The following is a 17,952-nucleotide window of genomic DNA, read 5'->3' as shown; positions in this document are numbered from 1 at the left end:
AGTGCACTTTGCATCCCCAGCTGGCAAGCAGCGCCGGTGGCCCCGTTTAAATCGCAGTGCGGAAGGAGGTGCTGTTGCGTGGTTTGGTGGTTGTTCCCTGGGCTGTGGAGTTGCGAGGAAAGCGATGTCTAGGTAGGTTCGGACGGCTTGGAGATGATACTTTAATGAAGTTAATGAGCGTTTCTGAAGAAGTTACTGCTCTGAGGCTGTTTGCCCGCGATGAATGTGCGCTTTGTTGATCGGTTTGCTTACAGTGCGGTGATCATCCCCGGGCTCCGCTGAGGGGTGGTGCCCTCTTATTCTTGACGGGTGCCACGAGACGGTCGGTGTGCCGGAGGACTTGTCGTGGGGATAAAGGAGAGACTGGCCTCACGACAGAATAGAGCCGGGTGCCGGGGCGCTGCAGCCGTGTCCACGTGGCTCTGTGCCCCTGCTAGCGACCCCCTGGGTTCAACACCACCTTCTCTAGCGAGGGACCGGGCTCTCTGCAGGCCCTTCCGGAGCTCCCCCGCAGCAGGTCGCGCTCGACGCTGCGGTTCCTCTGTCCCATCACACGTGGAAGGAGCAGCTGGTCCACGAGGGCCGTGCAGGGGAAGGAAAGGAGTGTGAGAAGTGTGATCCCGTGGTACGGAGGGAGCCGCTACCTGGCCATCGTGCTGCTCCTGCGTATTTCTGCGAGCATGGGCTGGAGCTGGGCCTGGAGCATACACGGCGAGATTTGAAAGGGGAGTTACCTGCTGCTTATCTATTTTTAACCCAGCTGAAATCGGTCGTTTGAGTGTATATCCACAAGCCCTTTGCGGACCTGAAAGGGGACGTGTGCACCCAAGAGGTTTTCTGCTTCTTTCATCTATCCTTTCGTGTAAACCGTTCCAGTAAAAGTCAAACCTGCTGCTCCCTTTTCCCACAAACAAGCCTTGCATTTGTGAGAAATGATCCCAGACCAAAAAAAAACGTTTTCTGCCCACAGAACTATTTTGTGCATCCGCGAGGAAATAAGCTCTATGTATAGCCCGTGCTCAAGTAAACCCCACGGCGGCTGGAGTAGGCCTCTGAAAATCGTACATGGGGAGACTTTCATCTTTGCTTCTTTTTTAGTTTGTTTTGGGGGAGGTTTTGCCCCCTCCCACTCTCCAAGCCTACACAGTGCATCCGGCTGCAGGAAAGCCAGTGCAAGTCCTGATAGAGATATAGTAGGTAGGAAGGTCGTACCCAAGGTGCTCTGTTTTGGGGCCGGAGCTAAAATCCCCATGTTGCTCTGCCCGGCGTTGTATAGACCTGTCGGGAGGCTTGGAGACTTGCGCTGTCTGTGCTGTGGCTGCGCAATGAAGATTTAAGCACCCTAGACAGGTCCTTAAATTCACAAGGAAGATGTCAAAGCACTGCGTTCATTTAAGGAGGATGATTCATTGCCCTGGAGGTTGCCAGTCACCCCTCGGTTCTCCAGCAAAGGAAGAGGGAGAGATGCGTAGCAAATAAAAACAATAAAGAAAACCCTGATTATTATAAAATCTATGTAGATAGGTTGAATTTTTATGTAAGATTCGGGGCATCTTTAACAGCAGTGAGTCCCAGGTATTGGGGAAGGTGAAGTCTGTGGAGACAAGTTCTGAAAACCTAATGGTACAAATTGAATTGAATTAATGGTGTTTTTTTCTTTTTCTTCCTTTTTTCTCTCCTCCTTAGGTCGAAGAAAGCTACTCTACAGGCAGCCCTTCAAAAGGCCTTTTCTCAAAAGGGCTCCAGAACCGGCCTTCCAGCCCTGTTTCTGCCCCTGTGAGGTCTAAACATAGCCCTGGCTCACCCAAAACAGTGTTCCCCTTCCCCTACCAGGAGTCTCCCCCACGCTCCCCACGCCGAATGAGCTTCAGTGGGATCTTCAGGTCCTCCTCCAAAGAGTCTTCCCCCAATTCTAACCCGTCTACCTCTCCTGGGGGCATCAAGTTTTTCTGCAGATCAAGAAAAAGTAAGAAATTGCTCATGTTATTTCAGGAAGATACACAGTACCTCTGGGCTTGGCCCATTCTTTACCTGCGGTAGTGAAGTAAGTGCAGATGAGGCATGTGCTAATTGTTCATTTTTGCTTTCACGACTGCGTGTTTTCGATTTCTGACATGCTGGCTGTCAGCTAGGGGATGACTTCTGCAGGGTGGCATTTTCCCATGGGCAGACAGCTACGCAGGGCTGAGGAGGAAAGTCATGCTTCAGAGCTGTGGTTAGAAATCCTGCTGTCTTGTTCGTGGGAGTGTCACGATTTCACAGCAGTTGCCTCCTTTATTTTGGGCACAGATTTTGCCTCTTTGGTAGCCCCTGGGCTAACACACTGTTTCTGGCACTCTGCAGTGAGCAAGGTCAAGAAACCGCTATGATTTTTAAACTTCCTCGCTGAATAAATGTTCGTAGTGCAGGTCTACAAACAGACGTGTCAGCTCTGCCTAGGGTAGAGTGGAGATAGGAAGGGGAATGAGTTACTGGGGAAAAAGAGGAATAATTTCATACCGCTGCATTTTCAGTCTACAATGTTTTCCTTTATGTGAACAGAAGAAATAACTCAATGGTAAATTTTGCCAAACCTTCTGTGACAATATAGGTACAGCATTAATGATGCGTATATCTAAGTGCTGAATAAGTATCAGCTGATATTTGCCTGATATATTACTGCAATGCACTGATAGTTTTCTGTGACTTATAAATATGATGAGGAGGAACATTTTCATTTTTCTTCATCAGGTTTTCCCTTTAAAATGTTGGTTTTAATCAGAACGAATGATTTCATCGTGACTTTTGTGCACATATATACACAAAAACACTTGCGCAAACCCACAGAGGATTTTTATTTATGTTTATCAGGAGTTCTGGCACAACTTAATTGAAATGGCATCTTTACTGTCCTTGCGTCTCTTTGAAATGCTTTCAGGAGACTGAAAGTAGGAGGAGAGGCAGTGTTTCTGAACAGAGACTCCAAGCGGACAGCCAACATCGTTTCTGTTCAAGGACATTTGTTCTTCTCATTTCTGTTCAAGGGCATTTGTTCTTCTCTACATTTTTATTACGTGCCTCTCTTTTTCAAGCCTCACAGCAATTAAGGTCCATATAAGCTCTTTTTGATAATCCAGACAGACTTTAATGTTGCATAGGCAATATGCTACTGATTCAGGACGCGGAGAAGAACTTGCAGCTGTATGACTAATAGCAATACACGTTGCATCGCTAAGCCATCTTGTGACATTTTAACTAAGTTGTTCAATTAAACACAGTGCTGTGGTGCAGGACTGGAAGCTTAAGTCCAATCCTAGCTAGGTGGCCTGTACGTCAGAATATTAAATAAAGGAATCTTCCAGGAGTCAGCAAAGTCCTTTGATAAGGTCACATCACTGTAGCAGGAACAGGTTTGGAACAGGGCCATGCTATTTTAGAGCTAACAGAAGATATCCATGACCCTCCTACTCAAGAGATGGTTGCAGGAATTATGCTGGGCTTGAGTGTTTGTGGTGGTTTGTTTTTAACGCAGGAGGAACTGTGTCTAGGAAGGGGTACGGTGATGAAAGCTCGTACGTTGATAACTCTTTCCATTCTTCAGCCTTCCACAAAACAGAGCACTCCTTACTAAGAGCTTTTCCATCACTTAGCTCTTTTACAAAGACTTAGGCAGAGACACAGATTTTATTTTGAATATGCTAAACAAGGGCTCAGGTATTACACTGTTAAGGTTTACTATGTTTAATTGGATTTAATTTTATTTAATAATAGTTATTTAATATAAATCTACTCTTGCAGATTTTCAAAGCTTTACTGGACAAGGCCCTGAAGTTGACGTTAGCTCTGCTTTGAGCAGGGAGGAGTTGGTCCAGCTCCTCAGACATCCCTTCCAGCCTCAGCTCTTCTCTGATTCTGGGGTATGCTGCACTGGAGTTTCCCCTTTTGCTATATAGTAAATTTTCACTTCATCCAGACTAACTGCAGTTGGAAAAAGAACGAAATGAAAGTTCCCCGTCTTGCTTTTTGCTTTACCTGACTTGAATCCATGCTACAGTCATTTCCCTACCGTCTTGGAGCAGTATGTGGGGAGAGTAGATGCTGTTTTCATTTTAAGTAACAAACCCAGTCTTTCCTCCACTTCCTCCTCCTACGCATTGTTCAAAACTCCAACTAACCTGTTACTCTGTGTATTCCTTGTTTTTCTTGGAAGCAACTTCTTCCTAGCTTGTTTTCATTTTAAAGGATATGTGTGGTATTTAAAGCGTTCACTTTCCCATGCAGTTTCTCCTTTCCCAGCAAAGTTATTTTGCCTTCTGAATGTATGCAGTTTAGGAAGGGCATTAATGGTTAGCATATGACAATGTTAAACTAGAAGTTGATCTGAAGGCACAAGACTTAAAGCATTTTCCACTCTAAGGCTGGAAATTAATAACACTTACTCACTTTTAATATTGCCAGGCTTGTTTTGGCAATTGCCAAAGGCTCCTCTCTGCTTCACTTCCCTCGCGGTTACCCAGTGCAGCATCAAGTACCCCGTAACCCTCTGATCTGAAAAAAGATTTGCCTTGAAAGGAAAAATATCTTCCTATGAGTTTTACTTAGCTGCTAGCCATTTCAGGTTTGTTGCAAGTACAGCTTTGAAATGGTAAACTGGTCGCTAGGGCTTCCCGTGGAGCGTTGCCCCTTCGGAAGGGCGCTGAATGCGGCGTCCTCCGCTGGGTCCCTTCGGGATGAGGTGTGTGTGGCTGCCAGCTGAGCCCTTTCTGTGTGTGTGTAGCAGGTTCCTGCAAAACAGTGTTTTCAAAATTAATTCTCAGCTTTCGTATTGTTTTGTCCACAAGTTTCTTTTGGGTTAAAACAGCGCTATTAGACCAATAATTTAAAAATGAGCTTGGCTTTGGGATGAACTGTGCTTAGCTTTGTGGTTGTACAAATGACTTGCTAATGCTGCTCCTCTCTCTATAAAACTCTCTCCAAATATGTTTCGTTCCCATTTCCAACAACGAAACGAAGCTCCGCCGGTAGGTGAAGCGCAGACCCACCCAGCGCTGCCCATCTGCCGAGCCCAAGCACCTTCTGCCAGCAGCCCGCAGAGGTTTGGGGGTAGCAGGTGTGCAGCTCAGTACCTACTTTCACGTATCTGGGAAAGTGTGGGCAAGTGAAAAGCCAAGGAACACCGAGCAATTGCATTTTGATTATTGGTAGAAGATTGGGTAAGAAAAAAAATGAGTAACTGGTGTCTTCCAGATTTACATTACTACCTGTGACACGTAGCTGGCAGCATGCTGTGACAGAGCAGGTATTAACTTACTTGAGATTGTATTTCAAGGGCTGTAATAACAACAGAAGAGGTAATAGATGTAAGTTAAAGTTTGAGGTGCTGTGAAAAGTGAGTTTAAAATTGCAGTTATGGAACTGCTTTCCAACTTGTCTTTGATTTGCTCGGTTTGCAGATTCACACTGCATTAACGGCTCTCCCAGGCAACAGCTTGGGATCTGAGCCCTACTACTTTACTGAGTTTTAACTGTGCAAACTGTGCTAGCTCTGAGGGCACAGCTTGAAAGAGATGCATTTCTTGTGCGTGAGTTCGTATGAGTAGGTACAGTGCTAACAAAAAATAAAAATTAGCATGAATCTACTGTCAGTAAAGCAAACTAAGGGGATCCGAAATAAATGCAGGAAAAAGATCTGCTCAATTCAGATTACTTTTTTCCACTGTCTTGCTTGAAATCTCGCTTCTGAGACAATAACGTGTATACGGGTAACTGAGGGGAGCGTTATTTTCCTGAGTGGAAATTAGGAAGCTATCCCTGATGATACGCTAAGATCAAGTACCATTAATATTTTATTAAAAGTACATGGTTATGTGAAATTTAAGTCATAAAAATGTAGCTTCATACTTGGAGGTAGCTGAATGCCCTTTTTGAAGGACAGCAGGCAATTTTCTAATCCTGCTTCCCAATTAAAGTTGTAGCAATAATCATGACACATTGCTGGTGCTATCTCTTCTAATAGCAAGGGAAAGCAATCAAAAGGTTTCCATTGACCTAAAGCTTTCAATTTGACTATTGCGAATGGCATCAAAGCATAAATTAGCTGGGAATTAGAGGTTGCTTGCCGAACTTTTAAATCTAAAATTACCCAGCTTTCACACACCTTGAAGCTAGTAGTCATATTTGAATAGTAGTGAACTTGCACCGTATTTGACGAAGGAAATGTTTCAGTGTGAAATTTTAATTTTCTCCTTTCTCTTAGGAAATAATTTTCCCCCTTCTGAAACTCTGTACTATTAATCACGGTGCCTAGAAAGTAATCCATAACAAGGATGCCTGCTGCTACGGTGACAAAGAAGTAGGGTTTGTTCAGGAGGATGCAGGAGGTAATAAGGAGAAGTTGTCATGTATTTTACTCATTCTAATAATTATTTTTTGGCCGAGCTGGTCATGGTTAGAGTATGCACTGTATAGGAAAAGGTTATGACTGTACTAGCTTTCACCCATAGATGGAGCAAGCAGCTCTCGTTTCCAACAGCCCAGGGAAGAAACGGGCAAAAACCTGCAGGGCTTCCTGCGGCCGCGTCGAGCCCCGCTCCCTTGAAGGCCTCCTGACCGCAGCAGGTCTGCACTACAGCTCTTCTTCAGGCTTTAGACTGCAATTGATTCCCCCCAGATTTTACGGTGGACGTTTTCATCTTTGCTTTTCCAGCTTGCGCTCGCAGATCCTCAGCCTGCCGACGCAGCAGGCCAGGAGGGCGCGAGAGGGAACCGCTGCACGGCAGCCGGGACCTCTGCCCGTGCCGGCCCCCGGGAGCCACCACGCGAGAGGAGGGCAGCAGGGTCGGGCAGTGCCCGGTGACCCTACGGACCAGGTTTACCGTAGCGTGGGCCCTTCCATCCTCCCCTGCAGCTCAGCACATCTCACACACGTACGGGATATCCATAAAACCTCAGAAAGGAGCAGGGCTATTTCTGGCTTTCCTTGTTTTCCAGTGCCAGTGTGCAAAAGCATCTAAGACACTTTTTCAATCTTGCTTTGCCCCCAGAGCCAGAAAGGGGGAGTAATGCTAATCTTTGCAGTCTTGGCTACAATAGAAGAACGACTTTTTGCAGACAGCACGTGTCAACGTGGCTGCAGCTGACCCAGTGCTGCATACAGCTTTGCAGGGACAAAGACAGGCCGTGCTCAGCACCATTTCTGCTGTGCCAGTTACTGACATCTGCTGCCAGCAGCAGATGGGTTTTCTAGTTAAACTCTGCCCATTGTGATTTATCTTACTTTATTTGGAGAGATCTTTCGGTGCGTTTCCCATTTCACCTTAGTTTTCACATGCCCACTATTATTCCTGATGTGTACAGGTGCACATATATTCAGTATATATATATTTGACATACTTCTTTATTTGTTACCACTCTTTCTAGAACATAAGGATTTTTTAAACTTTCTTGAAATCAGTAATGATTTAGGTGCAATGGTGCAAATGAAAGGAAAATTTTCACCCTAATTTTCATCTGTAGAATATGTGGACAGGCCTTGGAACCATCTTCATCCCCATCTTCTCTTTCTTTCCTGGGATTTAAACTTTGGAATGTGCTGGAAACCATCCAACTTGCTTTTAGTAACTGAGTTGTTATTCCTTGTGATGTATAAACAAGAAGACGGTGACCTTAGATTTACATTTGCTCTTTTTGAGACTGCTGCTGGCATGCAGGGGGAATAGAAATTACAGTTGGAGCATCTCAAAAGGTTGATGAACCCTGATGGCCTTGTCAGTGCTAGTGGCCTTTGGCTGCATGGAGCAGAGATGCCTGCAGGGCAGTGCTCACATGCAAGCCACTTTGTGTCTCCACAGGTCATCTAAGCAGCAGTAAAGCTACAGGTAGAGTTTTGAAGTCTCAGACTATCAAATCACAGTAGACCATTTTTTTTTGTTCTTGTTTTTTTTTCTTTAATTATCTGTAGTTTTAAAATGTGTTAAAACATGTAGGGGCAGATTTTCAAACATGTTTAAGCGCCTAATTTCTATTGAGAGGAAGTACCATGTTTTATCTGAATCTTAGTGAACACAAGTCATGACCACATTGAAATGTCATTGTGCATCAAATCTTTTTTGATATATAGCTGGATGATGCAGTTTTATCCATCTCTTAAGGTATCAGAGCTGAACTTAGAATATCTAGATATCATAGGTTCTCGGTATTTTGTTTCATGTGAAGTCCATGGAAAATGCCTCAAGAATAGGCTGAACAAACATGATAAATGTTGAATCAATCCATTTTCTGATCTGGGAAAATATGGAGTAAATGAACCCATTCACAGGATAGAAGAATACACAGTTTGGGGTAGTAAGTGCTTAAATAAATTCTAGACCCAGCCTGGCAGCCCCTAGTTCTTGTGTAACCCTCAAGCTACATACACTTGTTTATTTTATTTTCCTGTTGATCTGAAGATACTGAAGATAACAGAGACCTTTTGGGGCTGCCAAGCTGTGAACTGTGGACAGATGGGGAAGGACACAGGGCCCATCAGGGCTCCTTAGCTGATTTAGCAGAGGCCTGAGCACCTCCAAGCAAGGCAGCAGAGCTCTGCAGCCTCTTCTGCCAGGAGCCTTTCCATGCGCCTGGTGTTGGTTGTACCTGGTAGTGACTGAGTAATCCCAGGAAAGGAGACAGCACTTCTACTTATGCAATACCTTCAAAGTCTCCCATACTAGCCCAGTGGGCATGAGAAGGGCCTTTGACATTTGGTATTGAATAGGAATGACTAGTGATTTTGTTATGTGTCTTTGGCAAAGGTGGTGGCAGCAACTTTAATGCAGAAAAAGACATCACTTCTCAGGCTATGGATGCTGTGGACATTCAGTCCAACTTCTGTGACTGTACATAGAGTCATAGAATCAGTAAGGTTGGAAGGGACCTCTGGAGGTCATCTAGTCCAACCCCCCTGCTCAGCATGACCTAGAGCATGTTAGACAGGGTTGCATCCAGGCGGGCCTTGAGATCTCCAGAGAAGGAGACTCCACAGCCTCTCTGGGCAACCTGGGCCAGTGCTCCGTCACTCTCACAGGGAAGAAATTCCCCCTCACGGTCAGGCCAAACTTCCTGTGCTTCAATTTCTGCCCATTGCCTCTTGTCCTGTCACATAGGACAACTGAAAAGAGTTTGTCCCCGTCCCCTTGACACCCTCCCTTCAGGTACTTGTACACATTGATAAGATCCTCCCTCAGTCTTCTCTTCCCCAGGCTAAACAGGCCAAGCTCTCGCAGCCATTCCTCATAGGGCAGGTGCTCCAGCCCTCTGATCATCCTCGTAGCCCTACACTGGACTCTCTCCAGCAGCTCCATGTTTCTCCTGTACTGGAGAGCCCAGAACTGGACACAGGACTCCAGATGAGGCCTCCCCAGGGCTGAGTAGAGGGGCAGGATCACCTCCCTTGACCTGCTGGCAACACTCTTCCTAACGCACCCCAGGAGACCATTGGCCTTCCTGGTCACAAGGGCACATTGCTGGCTCATGGTCAGCTTGTCATGCACCAGCACTCCCAGGTCCTTCTCTGCAGAGCTGCTCTCCAGCAGGTTGGCCCCCAGCTTGCACTGGTGCCTAGGGTTATTTCTCCCTAGGTGCAGGCCTCTGCACTTGCCCTTGTTGAACCTCACGAGGTTCCTCTCCGCCCAGCTCTCCAGCCTGTCCAGGTCTCTCTGAATGGCAGCACAGCCCTCAGGTGTATCAGCCACTCCTCCCAGCTTGGTATCATCAGCAAACTTACTGAGAAGGCACTCTGCCTCCTCCTCCAGGTTATTGATGAAGAAGTTGAACAGGATGGGACCCAGTACTGAGCCCTGGGGGATACCACTAGCCACGGGCCTCCAACTAGACTCCACGCCACTGATGATGACCCTCTGAGCTCTGCCTTTCAGCCAGTTCTCAATCCACCTCACTGTCGACTCATCTAACCCACACTTCCTGAGCTTCTCTAGGAGGATGTTAAGGGAGACAGTGTCAAAAGCCTTGCTGAAGTCAAGGTACACAACGTCCACTGCTCCGCCCTCATCTACCCAGCCAGTCATTCCATCAGAGAAGGCTATGAGGTTGGTTAAGCAGGATTTCCCCTTGGAGAATCCATGCTGGCTACTCCTGATCATCTTCTTTTCCTCCATATGTCTGGAGATGACCTCCAGAACGAGCTTCTCCATCACTTTTCCAGGGATGGAGGTGAGGCTGACCAGCCTATAGTTGCCTGGGTCCTCCTTCTTGCCCTTTTTGAAGGCTGGAGTGACACTGGCTTTCTTCCAGTCCTCAGGCACCTCTCCAGTTCTCCATGACTTTTCAAAGATGGTAGAGAGCGGCCTGGCAACAGCATCCATATCAGTTATACTTGTGGACTTTCAGGGACAATGTTTCTGCTATTTCTAGCAATCCATTTGCATAAGAGGTAGGCATAGGCAGCCCCGTCAGTCTGAGCTAGTGTGAGCCACCACATGAATGAACTCTTCTCATCTGCTTCAGTGCGAAGTCACTTCCAATACGTGAGGCATGAAGTGGGCCAGGAGCGCTTGTAGCATATATTTCAATTCAGTCATTGGTTGGAGCTGGGAATCATCCAGCTATGGAGCTGTTGACCCATTTGATGCACACAGCAAATTTGAAGGCAGATTGGATGTTGCTGGAACAAGGGGATGTGAAAAAGCACAGCACACCGTCTGCAGTGTAAAGCTCTGCATGGTGCCAGGTTAAAGGTTTTATTTTTCCCCATCACCATCAGTAAGTCAAATGATTATCAGAATGGATTGGGAGATCTAACGTGAGGCCTTATTGTACTTGCAGTTTTACAGAGATGAAAGGGCTGCGGAGACTGTGTAATACCAAAAGTACGTTAGCGTCACTGGATCTTATCTAACTAATTCCTTTACTTCTGGATCTAGGTAATGAAACTAAAAGTCTTCCATACTCCTCTTTATCCAGCTAAAGCTCACTAGTCTGCTTTTGTCCAAAGCAGAGGAGAACAAAGATGTCACGTTTTGAAATTACTTGATTTAGGATTTTCTAGCCTAATGAATTAACTGTTTTGGATTTTACGGTGCTTAAAATAATCAACACATCAGCTGGAGGTCATATGCTTAGTTTACAATAAAAACAAGACAGGCAAGGTCTTTTACTGATGGCAGAAAATGAGACTTGGGTCTATTTTTTTTTTTTTTTTTGATGTTGTTTTATGAATGATTCCCAACCATCAAACTCTTTAAAGGAATTTATTTGAATAACATATCCTAAATAAGACAGTATATGTGTTGGGAACCAGTAACTGTTATTGCAGGTGTTTTGATAATCAAGCAAAACTTTTGAGAAGTTTCCTGACAAAGCGTAGGACGTATTAATTGAAGGTCAGCACTATGCAGAGGACCCAATTCAAGTTTGGAAAAGTGTCGTATTAGTCACAGGAACATATGTGCACATTGGATTGAGGTTCACGCTCCCCAAAGTTTATTCTCTTTGGGTCTCCAGGATGGGGTTTGTAAAGCGCTCCGGAGCACCATCTCTAGTTTGCAAGCCGGCATATGAGATGTTTCTGCCAGTCTTATAAACGGACTGACCCACCAGTTGGGTTGTACCGCTCTGTGTGCCTGGGAGCTCTAGCATGGGTCAGGAGACGAACGGCTCTCCCCTCCCACCAGCGCTGGCCGACTCTACGTGGGGCGTTAAGTGCTTACTTTTCCTTTGCGTTGCACACATTCAAACAGAACGGGCTAAAAGCAGCCCTAACTCCGATGTACACAACAGCAATGATTTCTCGATTTGTTCAGGAAACCAAGTTCTCCTCTCATAGTCCCAGGAGGGTTCATCATGGCCCTCGGTATCAACACAGGCCTGTAAGTACATCAGCACATGCGGCTGTCCTAAGATGACCGGTTTCTCCTGGGGAACCTGCAGGAAGGGAAGCCGTTACTCACATGCGCGTCGGCAAATGCTGCTATTCGTGACTCTCGTTTCAGGGTTGTTGTGAACAGTTCTGCTTAGTTGCCTCTGTGAGCCGGCCATACGGTTTGGTGTCAGATGTGTTGACTTAACCTTAGTATAAGGTTTCCATAGCTCTTAATGTTCATGGTCTTTTAACAGATCTGTTTAATGGTGAGTGAATTGCAGTTAGCAACCTTAACTGTAACTCAAACAGTTGATACTGTTTGTGGTTATGTAGGTGCTCCAGTGGCTTTTCCAGCCCCACGTGCCCCCTGCAGAGCCCAAGAGCCACTCGCCTGCCTTAGAGCCATGGAGGACTCCCCACCACCATCCTACCAAGGCAGTGTGCCGTGCCCATGGCCTAAAATGACTTCAGTCTGTGCAGAAAAATCCCTCTCTAAAAGCCCATCTTATTTATTAAGTGTTTGTCTTTTATATGGGGCACCTTCCCTCTTCGTGCTTGTCAGAGGAGAGGTGTGCACCGAGCGGCCACCTTGCCTCCGAGGGTTTCTGAACGCCAAAAGGCACGAACGAGTGGAGCACGTAGATGGGAAATAAGAGCAGAGTTTTGGCACTGAAGTGCAGAGTTCTTAGCAAGGCACTGGCAGCTGGTTGCCATTCAGCACTGGCCTCAACTTGTTTGGCAAAGCGAACTTCAAAATGAATAAGCATTGAGGTGAGCAGTTAGCTGGTCTTTTCATCTCCTCCCTGGAAGAAGGTTCTGCTGCTTCCAGCAGAGCTAATTAAAATGTGGCTTCTGCCCTTGGGAAGGCAAATTCTGCTGTGCTAAGGATATTAAACTAACCCAATTTACTACAACTGCCTTTCTGAAAGAATTATATGGAGTAAGTTTTGACCATTAAATTCTGAACGTATTGGAAACAATTTCCAAACTTGGATGTCTGAAGTTAATATCAAAGATCCTTGCTGAGATACCTATGCTAGGAAGCCAGTTGACTTGAACAAAAAAGGGCCATTTCAATTAAAAATAAAAAAGAAGAAGAAGAAAAAGAGAGGAAAGATTCTGGACGATTTCTGTGATATTTGCACGTGACGTTTTGAAGGTGGTGAGCAATAAGGAATAGTTTCCTGTGTGGGCAACAAAGTTTTACAGCGTTGTTTTTATTACTTCAAAGCTAGAGGAAAACCCTACTTCCTCTGCAGTCAAAGGCACACTCATTGAGAAAAAACTAATTATGGCCCTTCCCTCCTTAAAAACTTAAATAATGGGGATTATCGTACCTCTGACATCTTGTACATTCACTGGCGATCACAGAAAGCTTTCAAGCAAATGCTGGGGATTAGTGCAGGCCAGTTTGTACAGCTTTCTAAATTTTTTGAATCAGAAACCCAAACCACAGAAAAAAGTATGTGAATTGTCAGCAAATTCTTAGCATGAAGCAAAGACAGGTAGGAATAGATATTGCAGAAATCTGAATTTAGAGAAAGGATCAAAGCCAGGGCTACGGGGTAAGCAGCTGTCTGGGTGACCCGGGACAGCTTCTGCGGCACTGGGGCAACCAGGGAGAGGCTGGGGAGTGCAGATCCTGGGGAAGCTGGCCTGGCTCCCTGGGGCATTTAGCCCGGCTCTCCCTCCAACTGCAGTTTATTGGCATGGGATAACGTTATTAAGACAAGTCCGTACCATTAAAGTACCTGCATTAAAGGCTAACGAACAAGCTGATGGTTCGCGTTGGTCAGATGTGACGGCGGGGGCCGTTCACGCTGTTGTTAAACCGGCTCGTGGCTATGGCATGAGTTTGGAGGCAGAGTGTCTGGGGCTTCATTTGGAAGAGCCAGAAGCTACCGCGGCGAAAATCCCGCCCCGAACAGCCGAGCGCCTCTCTCCTGCAGGCCCTAGAGTAGCGGGCTGCAGCGTGTGTTGCAGAAGGATTCCTGCTGAGCGGCCTTTTTTGCAATTAGGCAGATTTCCTTTAAACATACTTTGGCTATAGTTAGGCTCTCACCTTTGAAAAAGCGGCATCTACCTGCCACCAGTAATTTTTAAAGAGGCGATTGAAACGCTCGTGCGCATCGGGATTCCCGGTTTGCTGCCGCACAAGCTTCCGGCTCCTGCTCCCGTGTTGCATTTTGCGCTTGAGGAGGGCGGGTGCAAGGGGGAGGCTGCGGGCTCTTCCTCGGGCGCCCGTTAAGCCTGCCAAATGCTCGTTCTTGGCGCTGCCTCCCTCTACCGGCTTCTGCAGCCGCCAAGCAGCGCCGAGCGCGCTTGCATTTCCCAGCCGCAAGAGGCTGGAGCTGGAGGACCGCCGAAGCCCTCGTCACCAACAGCCCGAGGAGCCCGTTCAGGCATCTCCCTCGCTCCTTCCACTGCAAATCGCTGCTGTTTTGTCCATTCCAGTTGTAAAATTGAAAGAAAGAGGCACAATCTTCTGGGAAATTTACTTCTGTTTCAAGCTTTCTGTCTGCTTTTGACAGTGTTAGTAGCTTTTCCATGTACATTTTTTACTGGTGGTCAAACAGTGGAACTGGGAGGGCTATGGCAGGAGGGTGTCTGCTCTTCACCCGCAAAAACTGCTGGAGGTTGGCACAAGGTATAAAATCTCCTGTCTACTACTGCTGCAATGAGGAGGGAAGCAGGGTTACTGCGAGCAGATGAACTTCACTTCTGAATGCACTGTTTTGCGATTGGCGTCGATCAGAGGGATTATAGGTTATGGTATCTCATGACTGGACTCAGAAAATCTTCCCTTGTAGCATTCGAGCATCATTTACTTGCTTGAAGTGATGCTGTCATGATGTTGAAAGTCATGATATGGGGAACCTTTTGGAGGAGCGATTGCAAGGAGCAGAAGAGCATGCCCTGTGCTTCTGCATGTCTCAAACCTGCTCGAACCCAGACCTGCTCTCTAGGAATGGGGCGCTGGTTTGGGGGGATGAGATTATTGAAGGAGAGAACTGGATGGGTGATGTTGCCTGCTTGGGTAGTGAAAGCCTGTGGTATGTAGAACAAATAAAACAAGCTGCACTAAAAGAAAGTATCCAAGCTGCACATCATCCCCTTTGGAAAATAACCCTGCAGGTCCCCAAAATCTGCCTCTGCAGAACACCAAGGTAACTATATGCTGTTCTGCACTTAGGGAACATTTCGGGGATCTGACTGGCAAACTGGTCTGTAATGGATTTTTTAAATTTTCTGTCACCTAGCTGCCAGGAATAAGTTTTATGCTGCATTCTGTATATTCACTTCTGCCTGAAGCCCTCTCTCAAGTCCCTCCAAATTCTTTACCATAAAAGATAATAGGACACTGCAGCAGTTCAGTAAATGGCATCCAGGACTGTTTCTGCACACCAAGGCACAAGGCATATTTGGAGCAGAACAGCAGTAAAGGGAGAGATGGGGAGGAATTTTTCTTCCCTTTGGAGTAGCTGGACTTTTGCCATCTGCAAGATCTGGAATCCACCCACTGTCATGCAAAATTGGCAGGTACTTAATAACGCTCCTTTTCCCAAGGCCCCATGGATACCCAGCCTGATGTTTTTTTGTAAGTACCCCATGAAAACCAATGCTAAATTTTGCTGTGTGCTGCTTTGGAGGTCACAGAGAGAACCTCAGCGGTGGCAAATGCAAAGCGTAAAATACTGTCATTGGGACATAGTAGAGAAGGGGCCAAGTCCTAATCACATAAACAGATTCTCATATACTTTCTCTGTGCTATTTTATGAAGTGCTTATATAACTGAAAAGATTAACCTTGGAAAAAGAAGGATAGAAAACTATTTTTATGGCTTTGTATTTATGGCTTTATTATGGTCAAGGAATTAGTTTGCATTTTACAAAGCCGAAAAGGGGGGAGGAGGGAGAGGAAGGGGGCTGAATACGGAGAGAGATTTGCAGGGCTCTCACAATCTTAAAGAAAAACTAAAATCCTGCGGAGTTATTGCTGTCAAATGCAGACACACAGGCAAATCCTAGAAAGGAATAGGACTTAGTATCCAGGCAACGTCAACGTTTTTTGTTAAACTACCGCCAGTGCTGCTGACAGCTTGTGCCACTTTATGGTCACACTAAAAAAGAAAATGCCTGACATCCCTGAAATCCTTAGGAAATAATTTCTCATCCATCTAGCAGATGCGAGGCTTGGCAATGAATAGACATGCACATCTTGCAAAAATTCAAGGTTTGGAGCCTTTGATGAGTTTATGGCTAGGAAAGTGTGTGGATTCCCTGCCTCTTTTCAAACCAGGCACTTCATTTCCCCAAGAGTTCCTTATCCGCTCCCTTGGACACGGACACTTAATGTGCATTAGGGAATCGATCGTATTTGATTAAGAGGTTTATAAGCAACGTCTGCCACTGCGCTATGGGCTGCAGGATTAGAGAAGTCCTTGGCCAGGCTGAGAAAGCCTCCGCTTTTTTCTTTTTCTTTTTTTTTTTCTCCTGTTGCTGCCAGTACAGCACAAATGCAAAGTGGCCAAAAGAGCTTAGGACCCTCGTTAATATGCTAATAAAGCTAATACGCTGGTGGAGAGCGTCCCTGCGTTTGCCCTTGTCCGGAGATAAGGTGTGACAGATGGGCACAGGGTGCATGCAGCCCCTTGGGTTACTGCTGGTTCTCGTTGCGTCGGTCAGGCAAGTTCCCCGAAAAGCAAGTGCTCTTTGTGCTGAAAGTGTCAGTACAGTAAAGCTGACCCGTTTCCCGCATCCACGAAGCTATGAAAGTGTGTGATGAGCCAGCCTTACTCTTAGCCCGAGGCAGGGAGACGGGAGCGCTCCCTGGCCACAGCGGCACGTTTTGTGCTCGCGGAGCAGCAGCGAAGCCGCCCGTCTGCCGGGGAAGTGCGTGGCCTCCCGTGACCGTCACCCAAGCAGACCCGGGAGACGCACCGAGCTTCCCGATGGGTTAGGTCGAGCAAAGCAAAACCCAGGAAAACTCGCTGCTGCCTGCGGTGATATTTAGTTCACTGCTTGCTAAGGAGCTAAGCACCTTAGGAGCGGCCGGAGGAGATCCAGGGGAGCAGCTGAGCTGCACAAAGCCCGTCTGACTCCCGCGTACCCTGCGCTGTCCCTCCCGTGCCGGGTTTGCATTGTGCCACATGGAGCAGGTCGGTGGCCTGAGCTGCAGCAGGGCTGGCAGGGACGTTGCACGGGGCGAAGCTGCTAGGAGCATCCGCCTCCGCTGCCAGCTCCATCTGCAAACCTCTTCTGCAGCCCGATCACCTCCAGGTTGTGCTTGAGGTCCTCGCACGGCCAAGGCCAGTGGCAACAACTGGGCTGTGGGGAGTAGTTCGAGAGTGTGGATTTTCTAATAGGGGACTGCAAATAGGGAGGGCTGAAGGAAGCTTTGGGGAAGATACGCAGGAAAAACCACTCAGAAGATCGGTAGGAGTAGTGCCTGAGAAGCCAAGCTGCCCTGCCGGTGAGCCTGCTTTCTGCTGCGGAGGCCGGTCGGAGTTTGGTCGCTGTGGATGGGGGGGTTGTTGCTGCCGGCTCTGCTTCTGCCCTGTCCCGGTCTGAGCAACGCGTGGAGACATCTGAAGTCCCCGGGGATTTTGCTGTTTGCCTTTTGAACGCCGAGGCTTGTAATAGGCAGCAAATAAACGGAAGGGAAAGCCAGGCTCTGCGGTCATCATAAATACCTACTTCCTGAGGTGCAGGCTTGCATTTTTCTTTAAGATTTTTAATTCCCTTTCTGGTTAATAGATAAGAGTGGAAGAAGGATCGCTCGAAGCGTGAGACCCACTGCCCGCCTGAGGAAGGCGTCTCGTCCGGCGGAGCTTTGGAAGGTTGTCCGTGGTCGAGCGGTGGCCCGGCAGCAGATCGGAGAGCGGAACAGAGCCCTGGAAATTCCGTCGCCTGTGCCGTTGCCCGCGCTCCTTCCCCCTCCTCTGCCCTCCCGATGGGTATTTTGTTAGTGCTTTCTGCCTGAACGCTGGCGGCTGTGCCCAGATCTGGGAGCCTGGTGGCACTGTGCGACAAGGTCTGGTCCTCAGTAATACTAGTTTAGGTGGTTTTCAAGTGAGCGTGACCAGGTGAGAAGAGCAGTGCGATCGCGCCGCGGTG

At 47.1% G+C, this 17,952-nt stretch overlaps 1 protein-coding gene across 2 annotated transcripts in view; it reads left to right on the top strand.

The window, feature by feature from the left end:
* The window catches only part of PRKAG2 (protein kinase AMP-activated non-catalytic subunit gamma 2), a 216,322-nt gene that overhangs the window by 77,599 nt on the left and 120,771 nt on the right, over positions 1-17,952 (top strand). For both annotated transcript variants that reach the window (XM_062568789.1, XM_062568790.1), the window contains exon 3: positions 1,687-1,966. In XM_062568789.1, the coding sequence (XP_062424773.1) occupies positions 1,687-1,966 (280 nt within the window). The remainder of the gene's footprint in view (positions 1-1,686; positions 1,967-17,952) is intronic.

Source organism: Rhea pennata, chromosome 2 (genome assembly GCF_028389875.1).
Source record: "Rhea pennata isolate bPtePen1 chromosome 2, bPtePen1.pri, whole genome shotgun sequence".
Lineage (NCBI taxonomy): Eukaryota > Metazoa > Chordata > Aves > Rheiformes > Rheidae > Rhea > Rhea pennata.
Note: the sequence above shows the minus strand (reverse complement) of the source record. Positions and strands in the feature narration are given on the sequence as shown.